This window comes from Amphibalanus amphitrite, unplaced genomic scaffold (assembly GCF_019059575.1).
Source record: "Amphibalanus amphitrite isolate SeventyFive unplaced genomic scaffold, NRLGWU_Aamphi_draft 000742F_arrow, whole genome shotgun sequence".
NCBI classification, from domain to species: Eukaryota; Metazoa; Arthropoda; class Thecostraca; order Balanomorpha; family Balanidae; genus Amphibalanus; species Amphibalanus amphitrite.
In genome coordinates this window covers 268,710-294,442 of record NW_024882236.1, presented here as the reverse complement: position 1 = coordinate 294,442, position 25,733 = coordinate 268,710, and the positions used below count along the sequence as shown (strand labels likewise).

The window sequence follows — 25,733 nt, the reverse complement described above, 5'->3', positions numbered from 1 at the left end:
TCCAGTTTAAAAACATCCATTTAGCAGGATTTCCGTTTTTTTTTGCATGGATCTAGTCTAATAATGTAGACATATGTATAAAGTAAACCTAAAAACTCGAATGATAATCCGTTGCTGTGCATCTTTATGCCTATCGATATCGGGATCCACTGAACAGAGCTCGCCACCTCTCCCCTATCTAAGCCCCGATGCTGGACACGGCCACCCCTCGGGCGTCGCGGGCGGCCAGCGTCGCCGACGGCGGCCATATTTCGTCGATCGTCGGTGGCGGCGGATGCGGTGGTCCGCGTCATCAGCGACTCATCGATCACGACGAGCGGCCGCGCCGGCCGCCGGCCAACGCGACGGTGACCGGCCGCTCAGTGCAGGCCAGTGCGGACCAAGGCGGACCAATATGAACCGGTGCAAACCGATGCAGACTATATAGCACCGCCAATGTGTCAAATGCCTACCGCCAATCACGGACAAACACGTTAAGCACAACATGGCCCATTGTGACTCAATGTGACCGAATATTAACCAGCCTGGACAAGTGGTTAGGGACTGACCAAAGACGCCCAGCACTGTCAATACGACCAACATGAATCAAACGTCGTCCAATGGGCCCAACACGACCTAACAAGACCAAATACTGACTGACCTCGGCCAATACGAACTGATACGGCCCAAAACATCCCAGGACGGCCCAAGACGGACCAATATGAAACAATATGAACAAATGCGGTCCAGAGAGGCTCCTCGCGCTCCGAGAGAGGCCGAACGTCGCCGGAAATTATTACATTGACAGACACGAAAAGCCGGGTGTCGATGTATCTTTAGGCATCTTGGAAAACCCGGGGAGTAACAGTGCTGGGTGAGCGTCTCCAATATTTTGATATGCCAGCTGTTGCCATACATTGCCGGAATCAAACGTCCAAGCGATTTAGTTTTAGAAAAAACAATGATGATAGTTCAGCAACGCCGCTATTTCCCATAACTAAGTCGTAATATTTGGTATAACCGGTAATGACAGCACCAATACCAGCAGTCAGCAGGCAACAGCTGCTGAGCGTGGCTGGCATCGCCCACGTGGTCTCCATTTCATAAGCGCTATCGGTCCGGATCATTGGCACGTGGCCTGTCAGTCGGGCCCGCCCGACCGATTGCCGGGGGCGCTCGCCGGGCAAACAGGGTCACGTGCAGGGGGCTCACGCCCCCCGGGCTAGGGCGGGAGCGGTCACAATAACAGATAGGACGGGGGCGGGGGGGGGGGGGATGCCGCAGCATTCCGGGATGGCGAGGGGCGAGGTGTGTGAGATGGAATGGTGTGTGTTGGCTGTCATTTGGTGACTTGATATGCTTCAGGTAACCAGATGAGTTTCCGTGATGGTGGCTGATTGAAGAAGTGAGCTGAGAGCGACGGTAGTATTTTGATATAATTATCGTGTGCATTTTGATACAAGACGCGCCTCTGACATTTGGTGGACTGAAATCCTGTTTCTGTTGACAGGCATTGATATTGCTGACCCACATCGAGGTGGAGCCAACTGTTCAAGCGACACTACAGGTCTCACTAGATGACACGAAATGATGTAAGGTGCCACCGTGACTGATGAGGTAGAGAGCCATCGAGCACGGACCCAAACCTCAGCCACCAGCTGTGCCTGTGCGCTGCAGTGTCAAGGAACAGGAACTAGCGACTCTTGCTAAAGAGCCGCAACTGTGACACTTCGTGCAGGTTGTCACATTCCGACGTTGTTTTTGCTGTGTTTTACACCGAAGTCGAAGTGTTTATGGGCAGTATTTCTTTCTAAATGTGTCCTTAATTGGCTTAAAGCTTTAGAATAAAAACGCATTACGTATGATAAGCATCACTGGGAATGACAACAAAAATGCTGAATTTGACATCGAATAGGAGGGTGTTAAGTGTTGATATCAAGGCATTATCGCTAAAAGAGATAGCCATTTGTCTTCGAGGATTATGCAGTAGCACAATGGCACAGCGTTCTGACAAATGAAAATCAAGCAAGACATCCGGTATTACCGGTCTGGAGGCGTTGAAGAGAGACACATTTGAGCTGTTCTAACAATGGCCTGCAATAACTTAGCTGTGGGCGGTATTGCGCAAATAATATCACATAAGGTTGCTTTTGACTGAAGTTGTGTCACTGATACTGTATAACAGATGTATAACTGCGTAACGGACAACTATGTCAAAACAGATGTCTGTTTCTGCGTTTCCGTCCTGACGAAATTCTTTTCTGTAAACCTAGCACAACTACTGCAGAAAATACGACCGTCACAGTAATTAGTTGGCTTCGGAAATCCACTCAGCACTAATGAACCAGCCCGAGGCGCACAGAAGTCAGAAAGGATGGTGCTAATCCTGCGCTCGGCCTTGTTTCACAACACGTTTTGCGGTCTTCCAGGCTCGAAGGAAGCCTTAGAAAAGTGGGCGGAGTCGCTGCTCCAACGAAACCCATGTTCTGTGGCGCGAACAAACTTACGGCTTTTCCTGAATGGGGTGTGCCAGATTTAGACATAGTTTTATCTTCCGTAGCATTGTACAGTTCGACTAAGTCTACTGATCATTATCCTAAAGAGGCAGATGAGTTCATTTAACCCGCGCCCTGGTGGGGTCTGTTTATAACGCGACCTGGTGGGGGGGGGGGGGCTATTTTTTGCCCCCCCCCTCGTATCTCCGAAACTACTGGACGGATCCGCAAAATTCAAACGGCGTTCGACACCCTGTCAAATTTGTCGAGGGAAACCAAATTTCATTGACCTCGGGGTCACCGATGACGTCACAGGTCAGGTCAAAGATAAAATGTTTCACCGTTCACGGGGCTTCTAGGGAAAGCGCTATAACACCGAGTAAAACGCATTTTGTCGAAAATCAGCGATAAGACGTCAGTTGTCTAGTACATATGTTCCTATTCGAGGTCACTGGTCAATGGTCATACCAGGTCAGGTCACAGGTCAGGTCACCAAAGGTCACCAAGGGTCACCACATGAACCCAACTTTACTAAGGTTGTGCGATGCATGTTTTATGGACAGTTTTTCATTTCCAACCCAATGGTGTTGGTTATAAGACCATCAGGTACGGTTTAGGTCACTTTCTGGTGGAGGTCAGGTCAAGGTCATGTCAAAAAAGGTCAAATTTCAAAGTTGATATTTTTGCATAAAATGGGTATTGATTCGATGCAGCTCGTCACGGGGAGTCTAATGGTGGTCTTTGTTTTGCACTACGAGGTCTAGAATTGCTAAAAATTGAGTTTGAAAATTTGACGTCATCAATTTTGAACAGTTTTTTCGCTATAACTTCGCCAAAAAAAGAGGTATCAATCTAAAATTTGGTATGTGGATGGAAGGCGGTAAGGACTATCACATATATTCCGGTTTTTGCGAAATTCAAAAAACTTTTTGGATTTTTTGACTGTTATATCCCAAAAATCTATTTTTTGATTTTTGGGGGTCAAAATAAAAAAATTCAAAAATCCGAGATAGCAGTTTTGTAGCCCTGTCAATTCTACAGCTTTTATGTCCTAAACATTTTTCTGTATTTGCAAAGCTATAGGCCTGACAGCTCTTCCCGCGAAACCCTTTTTTGGGTCGAAAACGGCAGAACATGACGTCACTCTGACGTCATTTCCGGCCAACCTATCATAGCTTTTGGAAAATTTTTTGGTCACAATGTGTAAAATTGATGTCCGGGAGGGTTTTGAAAGTTTGGTGACGATCGGCGCAGCGGTTCTGGAGATATATTGAAAAGTCTGGAGGGGGGGGGGGCAAAAAATAGCCCCCCCCCACCAGGTCGCGGGTTAACCCTAGGACAACGACGACTGACTGGTTCAGTTCACGGACCGCTTGAACTAATCTCTGACTGGTTCATATAGACCGAGACCCCAGCTGGTCCACTCTCATGTCGTAGTGCCCCTCCTATGATCTCTGACACACCGACGCGTCGTCTGTCGTCACCGACACGGCCTGTCACGTCGTCACATTACTCCAATCCAACGCCGACACCGGTCCTGACGGAAGCCGCCATCAACCGGCGAGTCGCGCGGCTGCCAGTGGCATAGTGAACAGCATTAGCACTTCGACGTGCCCGGGCCGAATCAATGGGCCGTTAGGCTGCAATTTAGAGCGCCGCAAACGGTGGCTCTCAGTGTACGACGTCGTAAAATATCGGCTGACGCTTAGTTAACTTGACTCAAACGAGCGCCTGCGTCACTTTATGCGACACCGCGGCGCGTGAGTCTGCAGTGAAGGTTTACAACCAAAAATGTTTCCGAGATGTGCACGCCGCTAAAATATATCGCAGACCGCGAGTAAATCTTCATTCAGTAGTTACAGAGATAAAACCTTCGCAGCTAGCACTCAGTCAAATAAATCTCACCGCATCAAGGACCTCTAGTGCGGCACCAGTGCCGCCGATTTAGAAGCCCATCTCGGGCAGCCGTCACCGCCGTCTCCCTCTCTGTGCTGACGGGGCGAAAGGGTTCGATCCGGCAATCCAATAACAGTGGCCAGCAGTCTCCGGTGACGGCTGCGGCCCCCATTGTTTCCGCATTCAGTCTCGTTGCCGCACATCCCCGGCAATTTCCTGTGGCCACTCTCGGGCCGACGTGCCGGCGACATGGTTTACCGTTTAGCCGAACGGGGCCGGCCAGCAATTAGCCGGAAAATCGAGCCGTCTGCTTCGTGTCCACTTTCGGCGGACGCCCGGCCGGGCGTGGCGGGCGTCCAAAGGACAGTGGACAGTCGCGACGCGACAGATGACAGAGGTAGAGCGGTTTGCCAGGGTGGAAGGGAACAGGACAGCAGGGCGGAGCGGGATTATAGAACAGGGTACAGGACAGAACAGCGGGCCAGGGTAACAGGACAGGGTAACCGGAGCGGAGAGCAGCCAACGGGACAACGCGGTAGAACTGTGACGCGTTTAGAACACAACGACAGAAGAAAACGGCAGGACAGAAGACCGGCTCATTAGCTAAAAGTCCAGAAATGATCGAGTTCAGAACACCAAACCAAGTCTCTGGAATCAAGATCCTAAAACCGGACCCGGCTGGGGTGGCGACTAGCAAAACTACAATCTAACGCTTCCCCCTCCAAACGAGGCAGTACAAGTTTATTCAAGAATACAAACACCTCTTTTTGTGCTCAGATCTCTCCTCCCACGCTCCTTTACCGCTGTCAGTGAGCTCCGGCTAACCTCCGTCTCATCAGATACCCGAGCCGTTCGCCAGTCCGGCCGACAGGCGCGCAGACCGGTAGCGACTGTTTACAGGCGCGAGCGCGCGTGCATCGGACGCCTGATTACCCACCGAATACGTACACAGCTGCCGCGCACCGCGCGCCACCGTTCGCCGCCGTGCGCGCCGGGTATGCCGCACTGTGCGGAGGTTATGCCGCAGTGTGTGCTGACGGTGAAGTGAGTCAGTTTGAGCGTGCCATACAGGATAGTAGTGGTGTCACAGTACGGCGGTAGGTGGATTTTCGCAGCCGTCTGCGGCTTTAATTTAGACGATAAGGGAGATAAGGCCACGTGTCTGGGGGTTAATATACGGGCAGCCCCACTCATTATCACGCCATTCGATCCAGGCTGTTGAACTTTCATGGAAAGAGTGGTGTCGGTGTGGAGGTTGGACTGTGAAATGGAAAAGTGCTTCGATATTTCTGACATGAATATTGATCTGCCGCTAGGGCTAAACCTAACCCTGTCTCATCCCATCTCGGGATGGCCGTTGTTCAAACATTTGGTCTGCTAGTGGCCAATTTCCGGAGCGCCGACAGACAACTCGCGACGCGGCGCCACGATATCGGGGCTCGAGCTCGGACCGGACCGCTTGTCCACCTGCCATCTCGGGCAAATGGACGACGTCGTTTGGCGGGCCGACCGGCCTCCCCGGCCCGGTCCCTGCGTGTCCTCCGGACCGCCGGACTGCCCACAAGGCTGTCCACCAGAGCGGTCACCTAACTGCGCTCCAGATCGCCCACAAGGCTGTTCAAAGGGTAGCTCACAGAGGCAATCATTAGAGCGTCTAGTGGAGCGTGCACCAGACCATCCACCGGAGGAGCGTCTGGCTTCAGTCGCGTCCATCTGGCCACACTCCGCGGCGTCTGATTCACCTAATCCGGAGCCGAGCGGCCAATCGGGCTCCCTTCCGGACAGATCGTCGCCTCCATTTATATCTGAGCGTCCGGCCGCCCCCACCGGAGGCGGACCGTCGGCAGCCGGCCGCTCGTCCATTCCTCCTGATAACTGTCGACGGCCGGAGAGCCGACTGACCACCACAGCCATATTGATTCTGCCCGCGCGCCCCGCGCCGATAATGGGTGAATAATGGCGTGCCGGAATCGGCGTGATAAAAGAAAGAGGCAATTACGGCGCGGAGGCGATGCGGCGCGGCGCGCGGCGCACCGCGGGTGGCACACTGCGGGAGGGTTGGGCGGCGCGTGCCGCGTGGTGAGAGGCTACTCCGCAGAGATGAGTTACTACTGCTTAGGTGAACAGCCGTGAGCAGCTTGGAAGTCGGGCGTTAGTTTGTTGGATACTCGTATGGTATGCGGTGGAATGCGGCACTGGAAGATAATGGGTCACGTTCAGGAAAAGAAAATAAGGGAGATGGAGAGAAGACACGGATATACAACACTGAAAAAAACCTTGGAATGATTCATCCCTGGCGTAAGATAAAGACATATAAATAGACTAGGACTCTAACATATTTCTTACCTTCATCTTTGGCTTCATCACAGTCTTCCTTCTTCTCGTTCCCATTTTCATCGTTGTCGTCATCGTCATCGGTCCGGTTGCGCGGCTCCCAGGTCATCTTGTTCTCCTTCTTCAGTCGCCGGCGGGCGTTGGCGAACCACGTCGACACCTGGGTCAGCGTCATCTTGGTGATGATGGCCAGCATGATTTTCTCGCCCTTGGTGGGGTAGGGGTTCTTTTTGTGCTCCTTGAGCCACGCCTTCAGGGTGTTTGTGGCCTCCCGTGTGGCGTTCTTTCTGTGCGCGGCGCTGTTGAAGTCGAAGCCGCAGTACCTGAAACGGAACGGCCGTCAGAAAGACGTCGCACATCTCATTAAAACGATAATAACTGCAGTCAACACGACAGACAACATCTCACTCTATTGACGTTTATGACGGCATATAAGTATCCATTGTCTTTGAGTGTTGTCAACTGTTTATACACGATGTGACGTCGTTTCAGTCGTAGGACAATATCTTTGAGGTATGTCACCTTGGCGGATGACAACTAAAAAAGAACATGAATAACGAGTCTTCCGGTCGACGTAATGCTCGACGACAAAAGCATCTCAGTCCGCTACCTATCTATGCTGGTAGAGGTCGCGGGGAACCTGTAGAGTGTACAAAAAGTCGCGATATGAACCAGCTCATTCGTCATCCTGCCACCCACGGGTCCTGCCATCACCCCTGGGCCCGGCACCTGTGGTCAGTATGACACTGAGGGATGCCCTGGCCCCGGTCATGAGATGGTCCTCTCGGGAGGACTTCAGCGATGAAGCCGCGGATTGGTTACGCATGCTCACAAATAACCCAGTAACGAATTATGGAGTGTTGACATATTATGGAACTTTAATTACGATCATTTGAAAACTTCCTGTGACATTCAATCGATTCCGATCTTTATGATAAGCATTACCCGCGCTGGATAGCGAAAATTTACATTCGTCTATCTTTTTTTTTGCAGCTAATGTAGCCTCGCTGAACAATGCTAGCAATGCAATTATAATTGCATTGCTGCGGTGTTTGTGTATACACAAACACCGCAGAAATCATTGCTTGCAGCGCTTAACATCTCTATCGAGTATCGGACGAGTATCACAGCACATTATAATTTGGCGGTCACTGTGACTGCTCTCCGCCTCACTTTGTCTCAGTTCGTCTCGGTCGGCTCCACAGCGATGCCGCGATGCCCGACCGACATTCTCAGTGGGGCTGGCCGCGCGCGGGATGCGCCCGCATCAGATAGTGCCGCCTCGAAACAAAAACAGGCTGGCCGATACCATCCGGCCAGCCGCCCTCCGTCCTGGTCCGTCTGCCCACCGCCCGCCGCCGCCCGTCGCCCACCGCCCGTTTCCCGTCGTCGCCTGAAGCCGTCGCCCGTCGCCACCGCCTGCGTCGACTGTCACGAAGTATCGCTACAACTCTCAAGTGATCTTCAACAGTGCTTAGCGAGGTAGCTGGGTGCTGGCGATCGAAGTGGCGCGCGCAGACGACGAATTCGTTCCTGGAGGCGGGGGAGCCTCGCCTGACCGCACGAGGCGGAGGATGAAACGGCTGACCCCGCGGCGAGGGGCGGGCGGCGCCGACAGTGCCTGTCACACCCGGTATATGTACGTCAGGACACGCTCTCGTGCACACCTGGCGTTCCACCCCGCGGCCGGCCACTCCACGTCTCCGAGGCCTGGAGAACCTGATAGCCGATAGGTGATTGTGGCCAATCTTTTGGTATAACATCAATGGATGCAGTTGCGTGCTTCTCTCCCTGGCTTCCGGTCGTACCCCCTCTTTTTTCTCTCTTTCCCTCTCCCCATCTTCTCGCCGTCTTCCTGCCGCCATCCCTTGGGAAAACCTGCCGCTGGCACCGACACATCCTGGCACCTGAGCTGGGACCGGCGCGGCGGCGGCGTGGGCACCCGTTTCGGTGGCCGTGTCCCCGTTTGAGGTCGTTTGTCTGCGCTTGTTGGCGCGTTTTTGCGGTGCACGTCTCTCTTTTCAGTCGGCCTTTCGGCTGGTGTCGCGACGCCCGTGCTACGTGTTATCGTGATATCCAAGGCTACGACCGCGGCAGAGAGACCGACCGAAGGCGTCTGAGGGTGGCTGAGGGTGGTAGAGGGAGACTGAGGGTGATTTAGGGGGCAAGAGGCGCGGAGGGCGGCAGAGAGCGACGGAAACATTGGGAGCAGCAGCTTTTGAGAGAAAAGTAGAGCATCTGAGGTCGACAGCGGCGACTCAGGATGGAGGCACTACTAGACGGTTCTTTCGTGACGCGGCTAAGTTCTACAGGAGATGGTTTGTCTACGGATTGGAGAACAATGAAATCGTCAGCTTCCGAACGCTGCTGATGGTTTCAAAAACGACGCGACCAACCACCAGACCTCGGCTGGATCATGAACCCTCTCTGAAGCGATCACTGTCGTTCTGCTGGCTCATGGAGCCGTCCCGCCGGCCGGTACACCCAGTGTGTCAGATGGCCGTACCGATACCGGTCTCCGTAGCAGCAGGCGTCCCGGACCGGAGCATGTCCAACCGGTATCTTCGGCCGCCATCGCTGATGACACCCTGCCTCTGTTTGTGGTCCGGCCTGCTACAGCCTGCTCCGGCTGCTCCGGTCTGCTAGCTGCTCCGGTCTGTTCTGGGCTGCTCCCGTTAGGTCTTGGGGAGAACTGTCTGAAGGAGACGACTTTCGGTGGTACGATGTGTGAGTAGGAATGTCTGACATTTGAATCATCGATATGCTTTGGGCTCGCTCTTGAAGTGCTGGAAACTAAAATATATTCTTGTAGATGCAATTTCAAAGACGCTACTTTTCGTTGATGACGTTTTCATATAACAAACTGCATCTTCACACGTGATAAAAGGGCTCACCGATACTTTTGAATGTTTATTGTTTAACATCTACGAAATCATTGCACCAATTTCGCAAGGCATTTAACCCATTTACGCCCTTCGTTGCGTTTTCGCAACACAAGCAAGCGTCGACGTGATCAAATCTTGAGAAGTGTGTAATGGCGTCTCACCGATGAGACAAGTTTCAGCGCGTTTAGCATGGTTGTGCGCATGATGCTACGCAGTTACAAGTCTGTGCGGCCGGTAACTTACCGTCCAGAGCTCCCAGAGGGAAGTCGAAGGTCCCGTCAGTGATGACGTCACGAAAACCAAAATAAGTAGATAAAGTGATTAATTATATCGTAATGAATAATGTGTGAACATATTCTGCAGAGTCCCTACAATAGCTAGAATATGCATTTTATTAACAAATTATGCTGCAAATAGGGTTTGTGACTATTTTCAAATATGACTACAGTCGTGTTGCGGTAACGCAACGTTGGGCACATCGGAAAGACAGGGGTGTTGCGAAAACGCAACGAGGGGCAAATTGGCAGTGCAGCGGAAGTATAGGAACATCAAATAGACTTCACTTGAGATACGTTGTGGGTTCTTTCCTTCTCTCCCCAATCTTCCTCCCTCTCTTCCACGCTTCCCCAACTCTCTCTCCTTCCCTCCCTCTCTCCCTCCCTCCCTCCCCCTCCCTCCCCCTCTCTCTCTCTCTCTCTCTCTCTCTCTCTCTCTCTCTCTCTCTCTCTCTCTCTCTCGTTTTGTAGTCGTGAGGGACGTGTAGGTATGTAAAAAGTGCAAGGTGCATTTGCACGTGAATGTTGCGACACGTTTCACATTAACTCACTTAAACAGCTATCACTCATTTCTTTTTCTCTCGCAGATTATCGGGCTGTTCACTAACTGCAATGGGTTTTCGAGCATCTGAAAATCGTATGGTAAGAAATGGACCTGCATCAAACGGTCGGCGATGCTAACGGAGCTGAGAGATAGCGAGGTACTTTGAAAATTGGATCTACTATGTACTAACTAATGGGGACGTAGTCTGGTATCAGACGACATGAGGCATTGTCATTCTCTGGATACAATCCGCTGACCCTTACGTTAGAAAAGATAACTCCCAGAGTCGGCAAATGTGGGATATGCCCCCTCGGGGGAGGGGGGGGGGGCAACTGACCCCTTCGGCAGGGGTGATGAGGGCGTCTGGGAAAATAATAGTTTATTTTTAGAATTCATGATTTGCACGGATTGATAAGGTGGTTGATGTGAAGCATTGCTTGTTTGTTTACTGAGAGTAGGCCTGTCTAATCAGACCATTTTAGAGCTAGAAGCATTATTGGAATTAGGGAAAACATTGGTCTGAGCGGGCATGGTGAATCGTCTAGGCTGAGCCCATCCATCCAGGCCACCCATGAACCAGCCCCACCCCCCTTCCCAAGCACTTACTGCATCCGGCTACAGACCTGTGCTATGGGAGCTGCTCGAATGCGATATAGTTGCCCGTCCAGCTCGAAACAGGGATTGAGGCATGGAGGAGAAGGATTCTACTATCCTGAAGATGGAAAGGACGGATGAACGGAACAGTTGGAAAGTGTGAACTGCGTCGAATCACTGGTCTGCCCTGGCATTGTCTCGAGAGACAGGTTACAAGTGAAGGTCGCTGAGAGTGGGACAATGATAATTTTGTATTAGGTGTAAAAGTGATAAAATGGGTCCTGGGAGACACTTTAGGCCGAGTTGTTATGACGCGCTACGCCTTACGCGGGTAATTTGTGAAAGCCGGATAGGTTCATTTTTTTGCTAAGAGTAGGCATGACTACCCTGCATTTGAATTTAACTTTACTCCTAGGAGGGTGGTTAACCCGCGCCCTGATGGGGGGGGCCATTTTGGCCCCCCCCTGTGGTTTTTCTTAAATAGCGAGAAAACGGCGGCGCGCAGCGCCGCCAAATTTTGGGTACCTTACCAGGCATCAATTTGACACCTTCACACAAAATTTCAAGTCACAGGTCACCTCAGGTCAGGAGTTATTGAGGTCAAACTGAGGTCATGTTCGAGCAAAAATGAGCAAAAAACATGACATCTTGAAACGCTCACCAATTCTACAGCTAACAAGCAATTTTAAAGTTCTTTATGTGGTTGTGTAGAGAAAAGACGGCGCTACAAAACTGCTATCTCGGATTTTCGAAATTTTGGGATTTTGACCCCCAAAAATAAAAAAAAATTGATTTTTTTAGAAAAACTCAAAAAAATTTCAAAATTTTTTCGAATTTCGAAAAAACCGGAATATATGTGATAGTCCCTGCGCTCTTCGATATACATACCAAATTTTAGATCGATACCTCTTTTTTTGGCCAAGTTATAGCGAAAAAACTGTTAAAAATTGATGACGTCAAATTTTTGAACTCAATTTTTAGCAATTCTAGACCTCGTAGCGCAAAACGGAGACCACCATTGAACTCCCCGTGACGAGCTGCATCGAATCAATACCCATTTTATGCAAAAATATCAACTTTGAAATTTGACCTAATTTGACCTGACCTTGACCTGACCTTGACCAAAACGTGACCTAAGCCGGCCCTAAAGTCTGTCTGACCCACATAATCGCATTTGTCATGTAAAATGGACCATAAAACATGTATCACACGACACTTTCATATTGTGACCCCCCAGTGACCTGACCTCTGTGACCTGACCTGGTATCAGTTACCTCAAATAGCAAAATATGTGTTTGAAGAACATTTCTCCATCGATGATTTTCAATGAAATGCATTTTACTCGATTTTACAACGCATTTCTTGAAATGCCTGTAAACGGTGAAAATTCGACCTTTGACCTGACCTGTGACGTCATCGGTTTGACCGAGGTCAATGAAATTGGGTCACAAGGTAGTTCCCCGCTGGGGCTATCCAACACCGTTTACCGCTTGTCGCTATGTTGCGTGGTTCTCGAGATCTGAGGGGGGGCCAAAATGGCCCCCCCCCCCATCAGACCGCGTTGCTCGGCAGACCCCATCTGGGCGCGGGTTAACAATGGTATTGCGGATAGGCGCTTAGGCGAGGCACAGGTTTACTCCCAATCCTCGGTTAATTGTTTTCTGTTTGGGGTTCTCATATGAGAGGGTAATGGGCTAATGGCTCTGTCTAGCTTCCAAAAAGAAAGCACCGCCCAGGGTACGTGCCAACCACTAGGTACTTTAAATGGGCAATTGTTGTTGATAATGACCGTTTGTTGCCATCTCCCCGTTCGCGAACCCTTAGGTTATGCTCCCTCATTCAGGCTCTTAGGCGGGTAATAAAGCATGAGGGATGTAGGTTCCGCATTCTCCAGCAATATTTGTCAACAGTTGGTGAATTATATGTTAAAACAAACTAGCATATACGGCGGTTTAGTGTACTTTATGTCCGTCTGATGTGCCCATCGTTGCGTTTTCGCAACGCTGATGGCGCCCGGTGTGCCCTTCGTTGCGATTTCGCAACGCACGTTTTTTACGTTTTTCTCGAAAAACTTTTGCTGCCGGCAAAAATTATTTTCGATTCCATGCAAGGCCCTGGTAGAAGCGTAACATATCTTGATTTCATCGATTTTCATGATGGTCAATACTCCTGGGCATAAATGGGTTAATGTATCAATAGATACAAGCGTTCGAGGCTAGCCCCGAACTTTAACCCACTTCAGTGTATTTTTGCGCCTTTTTCCTCTGACACTATCAGCTGGCCGGATGTTTTCGATGGCGTTGAACGCCTTCTCTCGGCAGTCGCGGGGTCGCCGCCGGCATCCCCCGGGGGCAAATGGCCGGCTGCTGGCGGCGCGGCGGGGGTCACCGGACGACGGGGAGGGGGAGAAGAGGGGGAGGTCACCCTCTGCGTGGGGAGAGCCGGGGGACCGACCAGGTGATTGGCCGTCGCCGCCGGGGTGACCACTATCGCACCAATAAATTATGGCGACTACTTTATAGCCGACGCCAATGTCACCCAACGGCAGTTTCGGTCGTCGGTGAGAAACAGCGCGGCGGCAGTGGCGGCGCGCCCTGTGCGTTCCAATTGTATCACCCAGCCGCGGTGTGAGCCTGAGCGTATCCCACAATCTGCTCAGAGGAGGTACCGGGTGACACGATCGGCTGGCAGCGAGGTGGCCCGCTCGTGACCAATGCGATCGGTGATGGCGCCCCCTGATAGGGTTTTTCCTGAGCCGTGATTGACACGACCTGTCCGGCAGGCGACTGGTAAACAGACTATGATCTATCCTCGACACATAGCGACGGAAGTTTTTCTGACGCCGAGCGTGACTGCATAGGTGACAAATGGTATCTGTTTGTATTTTTGTGATTTTGATGGATTTTACTAGTTAGGGTTTGGAAAATTCTTGCGGTAACAATGTCCGTGAGGCTTCGAACACTATAATGATCTGTACGAATTCGTGTAGCCATCAATTCAGCTGTGACAAAATCTGTATTGTGGCATGGCCATTCTGGTGAAAGTCGCCACTGGTCGCCAATCAAATGCAGGTGCTCAAGGCTATGTAAGATGCTCTGAAGCAGATCTTTGGCTGCATGTAGTTTATTCAGTATTCCCACGGCAGTGCACCTTTGAACTATCAATAACAGTGCACAATTTCCCTCCACCTATCGAATGCCGAAATCAATAGGCATTCGACATAAAATTTCATCATTCAAAGATAACTGCAGTAAATGCACCATGTTGTTGAAAGTCAACATATGTACCCTGCAAAAGCTACCATGCGACTAGTCTATTGTTGAAAAATAAATATAATAATGGCACTTAAGGGTTCCAAATATGCTCACGAAGCACGGTAATTGCCAGTCTTAATTAAATATCTTCGCCACCAATAAGGAAGGTTCTTTTAGGAAGCAGCTACAATGAAAATATTTTGCATGAATAACTCATAGTAACACCACCATACAGCTTATGCTTCTCCCCTTATCACTTGCCTTCTCCCTCTACTTGTGCAAACAAATGACTTTTGGCGGATTGATCCCCGCAGCTCTTTTCTGCCCACCCCCGTGTGTCTTTGTTCCCGACCGCGGCCGGGGCCCCGCCTCCCTGGTGTGGCGGCCGGTGAGTTTTTCTCTGCGCTGTCCTCTCCGGATTTCTGCCGCACACAGAGATTGCTCATAGACTTGCAGATGCGCTCGGCGGCGAGGGGCGCCGACGGGCCCGACGCGCGAGATTAGGCCGTCGTATGTCCGACCAGAGTCGACAACGATGCGTCGCAAACGACGCTGGCAGACGCGATGGCGTCGACTGTCGACGGCCCGAGTGGGAGCTCGTCTGCGCCAGCTGTGCTGGCAGGCAGAGGTCAAACGCTGCTGAATTCAGAGGGCAAAGGGGAGGAAAAACAGACTGCCGGTGAAAAGAATTCTGCGGAACGGTAAGACACTGGCTTGAGGCTTTTCTATAAAAACAAAAACATCGTCCTGTTGTGTAGACCGAATGATAAATCTTACGGATTCCACAGATGCTGTTTAGCCGCTGATGCAGATGAAATGAGCAAATAATAAGCCAGTCTCAACGTTTCCAGAGCTAGCAACGAGTCTTCTGTTTTTTTTTTCCTGAGTATGACAATCTGTTGCTGGCATATTCTTTATTGCATTGTTCAATCACAGCGAGAACAGTGTCGGTCATGTTAGAAAGAGCCACTTCTGTCTCTGTACATATGTTTCTGTCTCTCCGACCGGCGGTCAGACTCCAAGACAAAAGGCGGCCATGTTGGAGCGCCTTGTCTGCTGACTGGCAACATATGCGTCCACTCTTGAACAGCCTGCAAGCCCTGCAGCTGTATGGCTGTTAGATACAAGTCATAATTATGAAGAGAACAGCACGACAGGTGGTGATACAGAGGCCTGCAGTCTTGATAAAGACATCTTTATTGCAGTTCGGACCAGGCGCGGATACAAGGGGGGGGGGGCATGGGGACCATAGCCCCCCCCCTTGGCCGATTTTTTTCAAAAATAAAATAAAAAGTTAAAAAGCTAAAAAGCTGAAAAGGGGGCCTCCTGAAAAGAAAGTGGCCGAAATCCGATGAGTTTTTTTTTAACCTACCCACTTAGTTATTTCTTAGAAGACTAGCTGAGAAGACTTCTTTGCTAGAAGATTGGTAAAGCTTTTCATAACTTGGAGGTCTCTTATACTCACAGAGATGACCACTTTTACAGGGCCTCCTAACCTGCACAGAGGGCCTCCAAGCCTGCACAGATGTTGAGATGTTGCCTGAACAGCTAGATAAGCTCAATAGACGCAGTTTTTTTTTGGGGGGGGGGCCCAACAAGTGGGAAGATGGGGCCTCCAACAGGTGGGATTATGGGGGGGGGGCCTCCTGGTTTCTAATGGCCCCTCCCTTGGAGATTTTCTGGATCCGCCCCTGGTTCGGACAGCCTGTGAGACGACTGGAGAGGCGGCCATGTTGAAAGGACCCACCGTTGACCTGGAGACAGTTGCTCTGAGGGTCTCAGTCGGGGGTCGGGTGTGGGCGCCGGTACCCAGCGTGGGTCCCACTGTGACGAGGGGCAGTAACCTCCAGCCACCGCAGGGCGTTCACCGGTGCGTGCGTGAGTGTGTCTCTGTATCTGTGTTTTGTGCGTTTGTTTGTGTTTGGGTATATTTATAGATCAGGGGCAGTGACCGATCAAAAGTTGCTGAAATATTAGCTGCAAACTGGTAGCTGAGATACCGTTAAATGATTTTTGTTAGCTGTAAAAAGCGCCTAATGACACCCCCAAAGCTGACTATTGACAAAATGGCACAGAAACACAGAATGAAAAAAAAAAACTACTTAAAATCAACGAGAAACGAAGCATTCTCCTGAACGTCTTCTGAAACCAATTTCGCTATCCGTGCCTCAAACCAGTCTCACTGAAACCAAGCCCATTCCCACGTAGCTCTCTCTCTCTACACGCTCCTGACGGCGCTTCTGAGCCAGGAGTCCTTGCCGCTGCCGTCTCTCCCCTCTCCTCGAGGCCGGCTGTGCTATCGGGCAGCATCACCGTGTGTCGGTCCGGCCGACCTTTTTACGATGTAGCCGTCAGGAGTCGGGGTGGTCACTGGCTCTCACCGGACCATTGAGGTGTCACAGCATGGCATAATAACAACGGACCGAGTCACAGGCTGGCCGAGGAGCTTCCGACTAGGCAGAGTTTCGAGCGGACCGGCCAGATGGACTCGAAACTAGCAAACTTTCTTTTGAATTAAAACCAAAGTAGACTGATGAATTTGTGTGAAATTAATTTTATTTCTACCACCTAAGAGGAGCATGTATTAAGTGCACACAAGACATGACGCTATCTCAGGCACGTAGCCAGGATTTTGCTCAGGGAGGGGCCTTAGGTCGTGGCCTAGGGTCGTACCCCCTCCAAAAAAGGAAAACTCCTCGGATTTGGCCCACTATTTTTGGAGGTGTCGTGCAGCTGCTGTTCTTTATTTTTATTTTTTATTTAACTTTGTTTTATTTTTCGCCGTTAGGGGGGGGGGGCATGGCCCCGTGGCGCCCGTTGGCTACGTCCCTGCGCTATCTATTCAGTACTATGTTTAACACGGTGGTACATTTGTGCATTTGCAATCCATGACGCCACCCAGCAGCGCGCTGCTGTAACGCCCTCCCCCCTCTCACGTGCCGCCCGTCTGACCCACCCAATCAGCCGGCGGCCCAGACGGCACACTCCATCTTCCAGCCAAGTCGGTGTCGTCGACGAAATTAGCGTCAGCACTCCCCCTGCCCCTCCCCCTCCTTCGCCACCCTCGAAGTGGCCAAGGTACGCCGATACATCCTCATTAGCGGCTGGGGTGCATTATTCGCGAGCCAGCTCTGGTGACGCGTGCGTTCTACGGTGGAGGCTGGCCGTGCACCGTGCGCTGCAAGGTCGTGCACGCTGTGCACCGGCAGTGTGCACCGCTGGGAGGGGCGCGTCGCGCAGGGGCGGCGACAGCGAGGAATCGTGGGGGGTGGCGTTGGCTCAGGGCACGGTGGCTGATACGATTCCAGGACAAAAAGTCAAAAGACAAAATGTCAAAAGACAAAAAGTCAAATGCAAAAAGTCAAAATGGATAAAAGTCAAATGGAAAAAAGTCAAATGGATAAAAGTAAAAACGGATAAAAGTCAAAAGACAAAAAGTCAAATGGCAAAAAGTCAAAACGTCCAAAAGTCAAAAATGCAAAAAGTCAAATGGCAAAAAGTCAAAATGGCGAAAAGTCAAAAACGCAAAAAGTCAAAAGCAAAAAGTCAAATGGCAAAAAGTCAAAATGGCGAAAAGTCAAAAACGAAAAAAGTCAAAAGCAAAAAGTCAAATGGCAAAAAGTCAAAATGGCGAAAAGTCAAAAACGCAAAAAGTCAAAAGCAAAAAGTCAAATGGCAAAAAGTCAAAAAACGCGAAAAGTCAAAAGACAAAAAGTGAAAAACGGCAAAAAAGTCAAAATGATAAAAATCAAATGGAAAAAGTCAAATAAGAAAAAGTCAAAAGCAAAAAGTCATATCTAAAAAAAAACATAAGACACCGCTCGCTCGTAATTAACCCTATGGCGTTGCATGGAAAGAAATGAGTTCAAACTGCCTCGAGCCCCTCCAACATTGGGAAAGTTCCAGCGCCAGTGCTCCCACATGTAATGATAACCTGTGAATCATTTTCATTTTATTACTTAATGGATTCGTTCATTAAAATATGTTCATTTCTTTTAACCAAATTTCTATAAACCCAGCGCGTTGGATGCTGGACCAGTCAGCGATGACCGTACAGAGACCAGAGAGCGTGAGTGGACGGAGGGGAGTGGACCGCGTCCAGTCTATCGGGCACGTTTAACTTTCAGATGAAACTTTGCCATAGTATACTGGAATTGCACGATGGGGCAGTGGTGACCCGGGAACGTTTGAAAAGTTGATGGGGTAGGTTGAAAGTTAAGGGGACAAAAATTGCAACTCAAAATTTTGAAATTATCTCGTCTTTTGTATTTTTTAATTTAAGTCCATTGACGTCATTTAAGCGTTAATCACATGATATTTTTTTATTTTGAGGTTTTGGCTTTTCACCAGGGCCTCCTCTCAGGGGCGACACTTTCCGAAAATTATTGGTAGGGCTCTAATGTAAATTTTTGCCAATTCAAAGCAATTCTTTCCACGCAACGCCATAGGCATAATGTTAAATTTCCAAAATTATTGGTAGGGCTCGGGCCCTACCATGCCTATACAAAACGACACTCATGCCTCCTCTAACATGTTAACTGCGGGAGCTGCAGCCCCCGCAGTCATCCTCCAAACTGGTCACTGAGGGGTACCTTAGTCATTTTTTAGTCTTAGACGTTTTTGGTAGGGGTTACCTTAGTCATTGCCGGTGATCGGGCCCCCCAGTCAAAACTGCTTAGAGGAGGCACTGCTTTTCACCCTCTCCCATGGGGGAGGGGCTGCCGCCGCCCGGTGCTCCGCGCACCACGGACGCCACGCGAGCGCTGCTGGCGCGGCGGCGCGCGTGGTGAACCGGCAGTGTTGAGCGGCCATCAGACGTGACCACGCGGCATACTATGCTGACCAGCTGCGTGCGGCAGGACCGGCGAGGATGTGGACAGTGCTGCGGCCGGTGATCGGGGCGGGGAAGAGTGCCACTGCTGCTGCGCCAGCGTGCACGCCGGAAGCGCTCAACGCGTATTATGTGAGCGTGGGCCCCACCACCGCAGCCTGCGTTCCTGCCCCGCTGCTGCGGACCCCGGTACCTGTCAGAATCCCTCGCGTACTCACATGTTCCTCAAAACTTCAGTGGGTAGGGTACGTTGCGCTGTATAATATTTTTTTTTTCAAAAGATGAAAAGATCGATGCTTCGACTTTTATCCTTTTGACTTTTTATTTCAGACTTTGACTTCGACTTTTCTATTTTATACTTTTTTTCATTTTTTGACTTTTTGTCTTTTGACTTTTACCCGTTTTGACTTTTTGCTTTTGACTTTTTGTCTTTTGACTTTTTTCCATTTGACTTTTTTGTCTTTTGACTTTTACTCGTTTTGACTTTTTGTCTTTTGACTTTTTTCCGTTTTGACTTTTATCCTTTTGACTTTTTGCATTTTTGACTTTTTGTCTTTTGACTTTTACACGTTTTGACTTTTTGCTTTTGACTTTTTGCATTTTTGACTTTTTGTCATTTGACTTTTTGCGTTTTTGACTTTTGCACATTTTGACTTTTTGCTTTTGACTTTTTGTCTTTTGACTTTTATCCGTTTTGACTTTTATCTTTTTGACTTTTATCCCGTTTGACTTTTTGCATTTGACTTTTTGTCTTTTGACTATTTGTCTTTTGACTTTATTCCTTTTGACTTTTTGTCCGGTTACCCTCTGCGCTGCGCCTGGCCTCGTCCGCGCCTCGATCGCATCAGAACCTGTTGGCGGCAGTAATGACGCACCACCGCCGACAAATTGGTGACAAGCGCGCCGCCCTCGGCCCGCGGCCGATATTCGTGAAATGAAGCGGCCCGGCGGCTCGGTGTCGTGGTCGGAATGCTATTTGGGCGTCGACGGGCGCGGGCCATTTGTCAGACGACGATCGTCGGACGGGCGCTGCTCTGATGGATCGGTGTGGACTGGAGCGGGCCGACGGGTCCGAGCTGTGGTCCCCGGCCGGGTGCTGCCTGTTTGCAGATCCTAAGCTACAGTTTTAACCCTAGAACGCCTAGGGGGGGGGGGGTTGTATCAACCCCCCCCCCCGAGGTTTTTCTTAGCTACACGCCGAACCGTTTCAGATAGCCTGCTCAAATTTTCAGTATCCTTTGGTGCATCCTTTGCGCAACTTTTGGTATTTTTTTTGTCAAGGTCATGTCAGGTCACGGAGTTATGACGTCATAAAGGGAACAACCTCCGGCCAGATTTACGCTAAATTGGAGATTGCTTCACATTGGTATAAATGCCGACTGACCTGACGCACTGATGGATTGTTTTATAGAATCACAACTGGCTGATTTGACATTGGCACAATGTCCGTTGACATTTTGAAGGTCACTAAAGGTCAAGGTAAGGTCATTGACCTCGGTTGACCTGTAATGACTTCTTGCAGTTGTATGTCATTTCGGGGTATTTTGATGCCCTGAATTCGAATTTGCTATCCATTTCAGGCATCGTCGGTTGTTTCTTGTAGTTCATTTTGGGTCAGGGTCAGGTCAGTGACGTCACACGCCTGACGTGACCCAATGGACAAATGACCTTGCAGACTTCCGATGCTCCCAACGCATCATTTTTAAAGTTATGACATCGAAATACACACCAAACGATAGAGAATTGATCAAGGATCACGTTAGTGAAGGTTTCAAGTCGATATCTCTTACCGTTTTGCCGCAATCGGCGCGGAAATCTGAAAAAGTTAGATTTTTCCGAAAATTTGACCTTTGACCGGTCATAAGTAGGTCAAATGTTGACCTAGAACCAAAAAATATACCACCAATCGCGAGATCTCGTTGAGAGCAATCCGTTGGTTTTTTTCCGCTAAGCTCTATGACCTTCCGTTTCGAAACGCCAGGGGGGGGGGTCGTAACACCCCCCCCCCTGGTCGTTCGTGTTATGAGAAATGGCCTGGTCGTGCGAGGGTTAAGACAACAGCAGTACACACAACTGATTATGATCCAGACACAATCCACTTGCTCCACGATGACGACTCCCCTGAGTGACCAAGATTACTATGTTGTAGTAATCCTAATTCAATATGCCCTGGTAGTAATCTTGCCCTGAGCGACATGCATAATCGATTTTGCTTGACCTAAAATGGCACGCTTATTTCGCCTAAAGGCACTTTCAACAGCAGTACACCATACAGTGCCCCTCACCGGGCTGAGGTGAGGTGCAGCACCCAGCCGCCGCTCAGAGAGCCAGCGGATGGCCAGCTGAGGCGGGTTCCTCCATTATTTGAAAACTGCCCGGAAGGCGTTCGACAGATCGAACTGTTCTTGAGAAATGGAGCGCTGATCTGGCCGCATAAATAGATCGAAGAAACAGGCCTTCATTGCCTCATAGATTACTGGCGCGGATGACAGATGCGCTTTGAGTCGGTTGCGTCTTGGAAAATATATGAAACAGTAAAGCCAGCTAGGTCTGACTGGTTCGAGTTCGATGTCGACGTTAGTGAATCCATAGTGCATACTCGAACGGAAATGAATCCCTATATATTGGATGCTGCCCGTCGCACTATTGCTTTTAGAACACCGACATTTATTTGTTTCGTCATAAGAAATTGCAGACGTGCTTTTGGGCTCAGAGGACTGGTAAGATTAGTTTTCCTACATACCTAGAGATGAGAGTTGAGACGATAGCACAGCTCTATTTGGTGCATTACTAAAAATAATTGTCAGTACACTCACCCGTTTGTGTAGGGGTACATGGCGGCGGCCGCTGGGTCGTAGGGACTGTAGTACGGTGACGGTGCTCCCAAGCCGGGGAGAGGGCCGGGGGCGTCCTTCATGTCGTACGCGCCGCCCTGGAGGAGAAGAGAGAACATGGTGAGCGTCCGTGAACAGTGACAATAGTGTCGGGGACATACCTCACCGAAGCAATGTGCTCATTCTTTGATAAGATTAATTACTTGGTAATGTTTTTATTCATGGTAATGCTAAATGAATAATTGTAGGCGTAGCATGAGATCGGCAGGTCCGAATTCACCTATGTCCACTTCCTGTTCGTTGCTGAGTTGTGAACATAACCTTGCTGAAGAGCATTGCCACCCGAGCAATGCTCCATCACAAAGGAATAACCGGAATAGACGTCCATATGGACATTATCAATGGAAACTATGTGAGGTATGTCTCATATCAGGCTATTTATTACTGTCATTATGTTGTTATCAATCATGTCGGTCATAACCCTGTTCCCCATCCTCAGTCACACAGATACACCATGTAACCTTTTTTGCCATATCTCCCTAAATGCTTTGACGTATCCACAAACATCATGAAATGTAAGCGCTCTTATCGGTAACATTTGGACTCGTTACCGAAATGTGAGCCGATTTCCCGCTGCACCTGCCAATTAGGGGTGGGCACCTGCCGTTAAAAACGAGGCTGGAACGCCAGCTGCCGACGGCTGGGGTGTCAGGCGAGGTGTCAGCCGGGGTGTCAGGTGTGACGGACAGGGGGATGACACCGATAGGACACGACCCGCCTCCTCCCCCGGCGCCCCAGCTGCCGGAGAGGCCACCGCACGGCCGCCGTCGACCGGCCAACCGCGCCCTTGTCGGCCGTTTATCTATTCATGTTACGCCTTTGTTCACATCAGCCGGATGATAACTATTCCTGGCCGACGTGTCAGCCACCTCTATCGTCGGACATCTACACACGGAACTCAGCATTGGCCGCGATGGAGGTGATATCGTGCTGCCACCTCGGCTGGCGTCGGCTCCGGTTAGTGTCTCCGTAACGAGAAAATAAACCAGCACCGGCCTTAATAAGGCCCTAATGGCACCGACATGATTTATTGCCGGTCAAAACAAAAACAGCTGGCGCTCGTTAAAAACGAGTCGTAATGTGCCAGCGCGCCGATATTCTTTCATGTCCACACCTTCGCACGCCTCACGGTGTACGAGCGGTCCGACCCCGCGGAGGTCGGGACTTGTTCACACCACATTCCTCTGATGACGTCATTCGCCTGCAGTGGCGTGCAGGAAACGGCGACAGCGCCGAACATGGAACTTATCGCCGCCAACACCTGATAGCGTCCGATTGACAGGCAACGCACGGCATTCTGACACTGAAAAATCGCATCGGCGCCACTTGGTGCAATCGGCTGATCGCTGTTTTCGTCGCGCTGACAGCGCCCGCTCCGCTGCCGGGCTGCGCGGACGGCCGGCTGCCGTGCACCCCTGGTGACGTCACTCTCGGCCCGTGCGTGACGTCATATGTTGCAGGATGTAGCAGTGTGCTTCGTCCTGGGCTGGATAGACAGGCGGAGTAGCAGGTCGAGCTCGTGCAGCATTTCGTAGAGTGCCCGATTTCCGGTAGATCCAAAATAGTCGGGCTTGCGGTCAGCTTGCACGAGTTTGGACTCTGGCTTCACGTGCACTTGATCATGTCTCGTGCTGCCACTTGATGTCAGCTTACGTCACAAAAGACAATGGCTCATTTCTTACCGATGATGTCGGGCAATGTCACCCTGAAGACACCAGTCGCCGTTCTGTGTCCATCTACGTCTGACTGAGTTCTTCATCAGCAGGTGACAATAGCAGAACATATCGGCCAATCACGTCAGATGTTGCAGACATTCAATCAATTATCGTGGACGCTAGTCTTCATCGCTTCACACCACATTATCCAACATCAGTGATGTCGCCTGACGTGTCCGCGCCGTCAGTAGTCTGTCCGTGATGTCCGCGCTGTCCCCGCTGTCCGCGGCTGTCCTCAGCCGGCGCTGCAGCAGCCGCCGCGGGGCCGCGCAGACAATGGGCTGATATCCTAATGTCGCCAATTTGTTCGTGCCTGGCATTATGCAGGTGACGGTCGAAGGCGCGACTCGTCAGGCCTTTGTACGCCTATCAGCGGTGTGTCGGCACGGCTGCCGAGCGGGCCGACCACACGGACCGGTGACGGCCGACATGGCGACTCGGAGTCGGAGACGGGTCGGAGAGACGGCGGGCCAGAGGCCAGGGGAGATGGGTCAGGGAGTCGGCGACGGGCCCGGAGAGACGGGCCAAGGAGTTGGGCCAGGGAGTCGGCGACGGGCTAGGGGAAAACGGCGGGCCAGGGGCCAGGGAAGATCTGCAAAGGAGACTGCGAGCCAGGGGCCAAGGGAAATGGGTCAGGGGAGACGGGTCAAGAGAGACGGAGGGCCAGGGGCCAGGGAAGATGGGCCAGGAAAGATGGGTCAGGAAAGATGGGCAAAGGGAGGTGGGCAAAAGGAGACAGATCAAGAGACAGGTCAGAGGAGATGAGTTTGGGGGACAGGCCGGGGGAGATGTGCTAAGGAGACGGGTCAGGAGGGACGGCGGGCCAGGGGGCCAAGGGAGGTCAGTCAGGGGAGAAGTACCTGGAAAGATGGGGCAGGGGTTAGGCGAGGGAGACGATGGTGATGAACATGAGCATGGGGACTGTTGAGTCGAGGACCCAGGAAAGATATCGTTTAGCCTGTAAGAAGAAGTTAATTGCTTAGGAGAAGGGGCTGCCCTCAACGAGTACCGAATTTCTCGGAATGCGTTCGTGTTCCTGGCAGAGCAAAGGTCGTCTGACTCAAAATGTAGTTGGATTCAAACTGAACTGATTTCTGATTTCTGAGTTCTGACGATTGCTGAGTCATCGATGTCAGAATCTCTAGACGTGGTTCCGAAGATGTAGGGAGTATGTATGTGACTGATGCATGCATGCTATTCCGCAGCGTTAATTCACCTGGCCTGCTGAAATCTACTTTCCCATTCGCTGAAGAAGCCGGCTAGATATACTGATATTTCGGCACACCTGTCCCGAAACTGTCGATGCGACACGTCTGGTCCAACTGACACGGCCGCCGGCTGACACACTGTGGCGTTGCCTGACAAGCCCCAGACTCGGTTCTGACACGCCCGCTCTCCAAAATCTCTCAGCTTCTTTGCAACACCTAAGCTGGTCGTAATTTTCATGCCTTGTCAGGCTTATGACATTTACAAATGAGAGTGACAATATACATCCTTGAGATATCATGCTAACTAAATTGGGTTGCAGGCATTTCGATATGATCTCTTTAAGTACTGCCTAACTGCTCGAAACGGTGTAGTACCAACAGCAATATGGGTTAGAATAGCTAACTAGAGACGGTGTTATGTGGTAAATTATCGCCTATATGTTTCTCTCAATATCCTTTTTGGCTGCCAAACAATGCTTTTTGAAACGTGCATGACTGGTGTAATTTTGCAATGTACAAGAAATACAACCTATTTTGAACTAGATAGGCCATTATCCGAGGCTTCTATTTTAATGGCCGCTATCGTAACTGAAAGGATTAGGTGATGAAGTCACTACCTGCACCCGGAGCCTGAGAAAACAATTAGGCGACCAGAGGTTCATGGGAAAATTGCCAAAGGGAAAGTTTGATTGACACCGTCTAATTTGGTGTCATCTATGACACAAAAGTACCAACATGGGTGACCGGATGACAGAAATCCGGGCTCAGATTATGTTTTCCAAATCAAACATAGCTACCTCGATACATATTGCAACTCTCTTCTTGGGTG

General features: G+C 50.5%; 1 protein-coding gene across 1 annotated transcript in view; it reads right to left on the bottom strand.

Annotated features, from left to right (window-relative positions):
- LOC122365475 (homeobox protein araucan-like) overlaps positions 1-25,733 on the bottom strand; it is a 53,702-nt gene that overhangs the window by 11,338 nt on the left and 16,631 nt on the right. Inside the window, exons 3-4 of the mRNA XM_043336716.1 lie at positions 21,904-22,019; positions 6,717-7,027 (exon numbers count right to left, since the gene is read on the bottom strand). Coding sequence (XP_043192651.1) covers positions 6,717-7,027; positions 21,904-22,019 — 427 coding nt within the window. The remainder of the gene's footprint in view (positions 1-6,716; positions 7,028-21,903; positions 22,020-25,733) is intronic.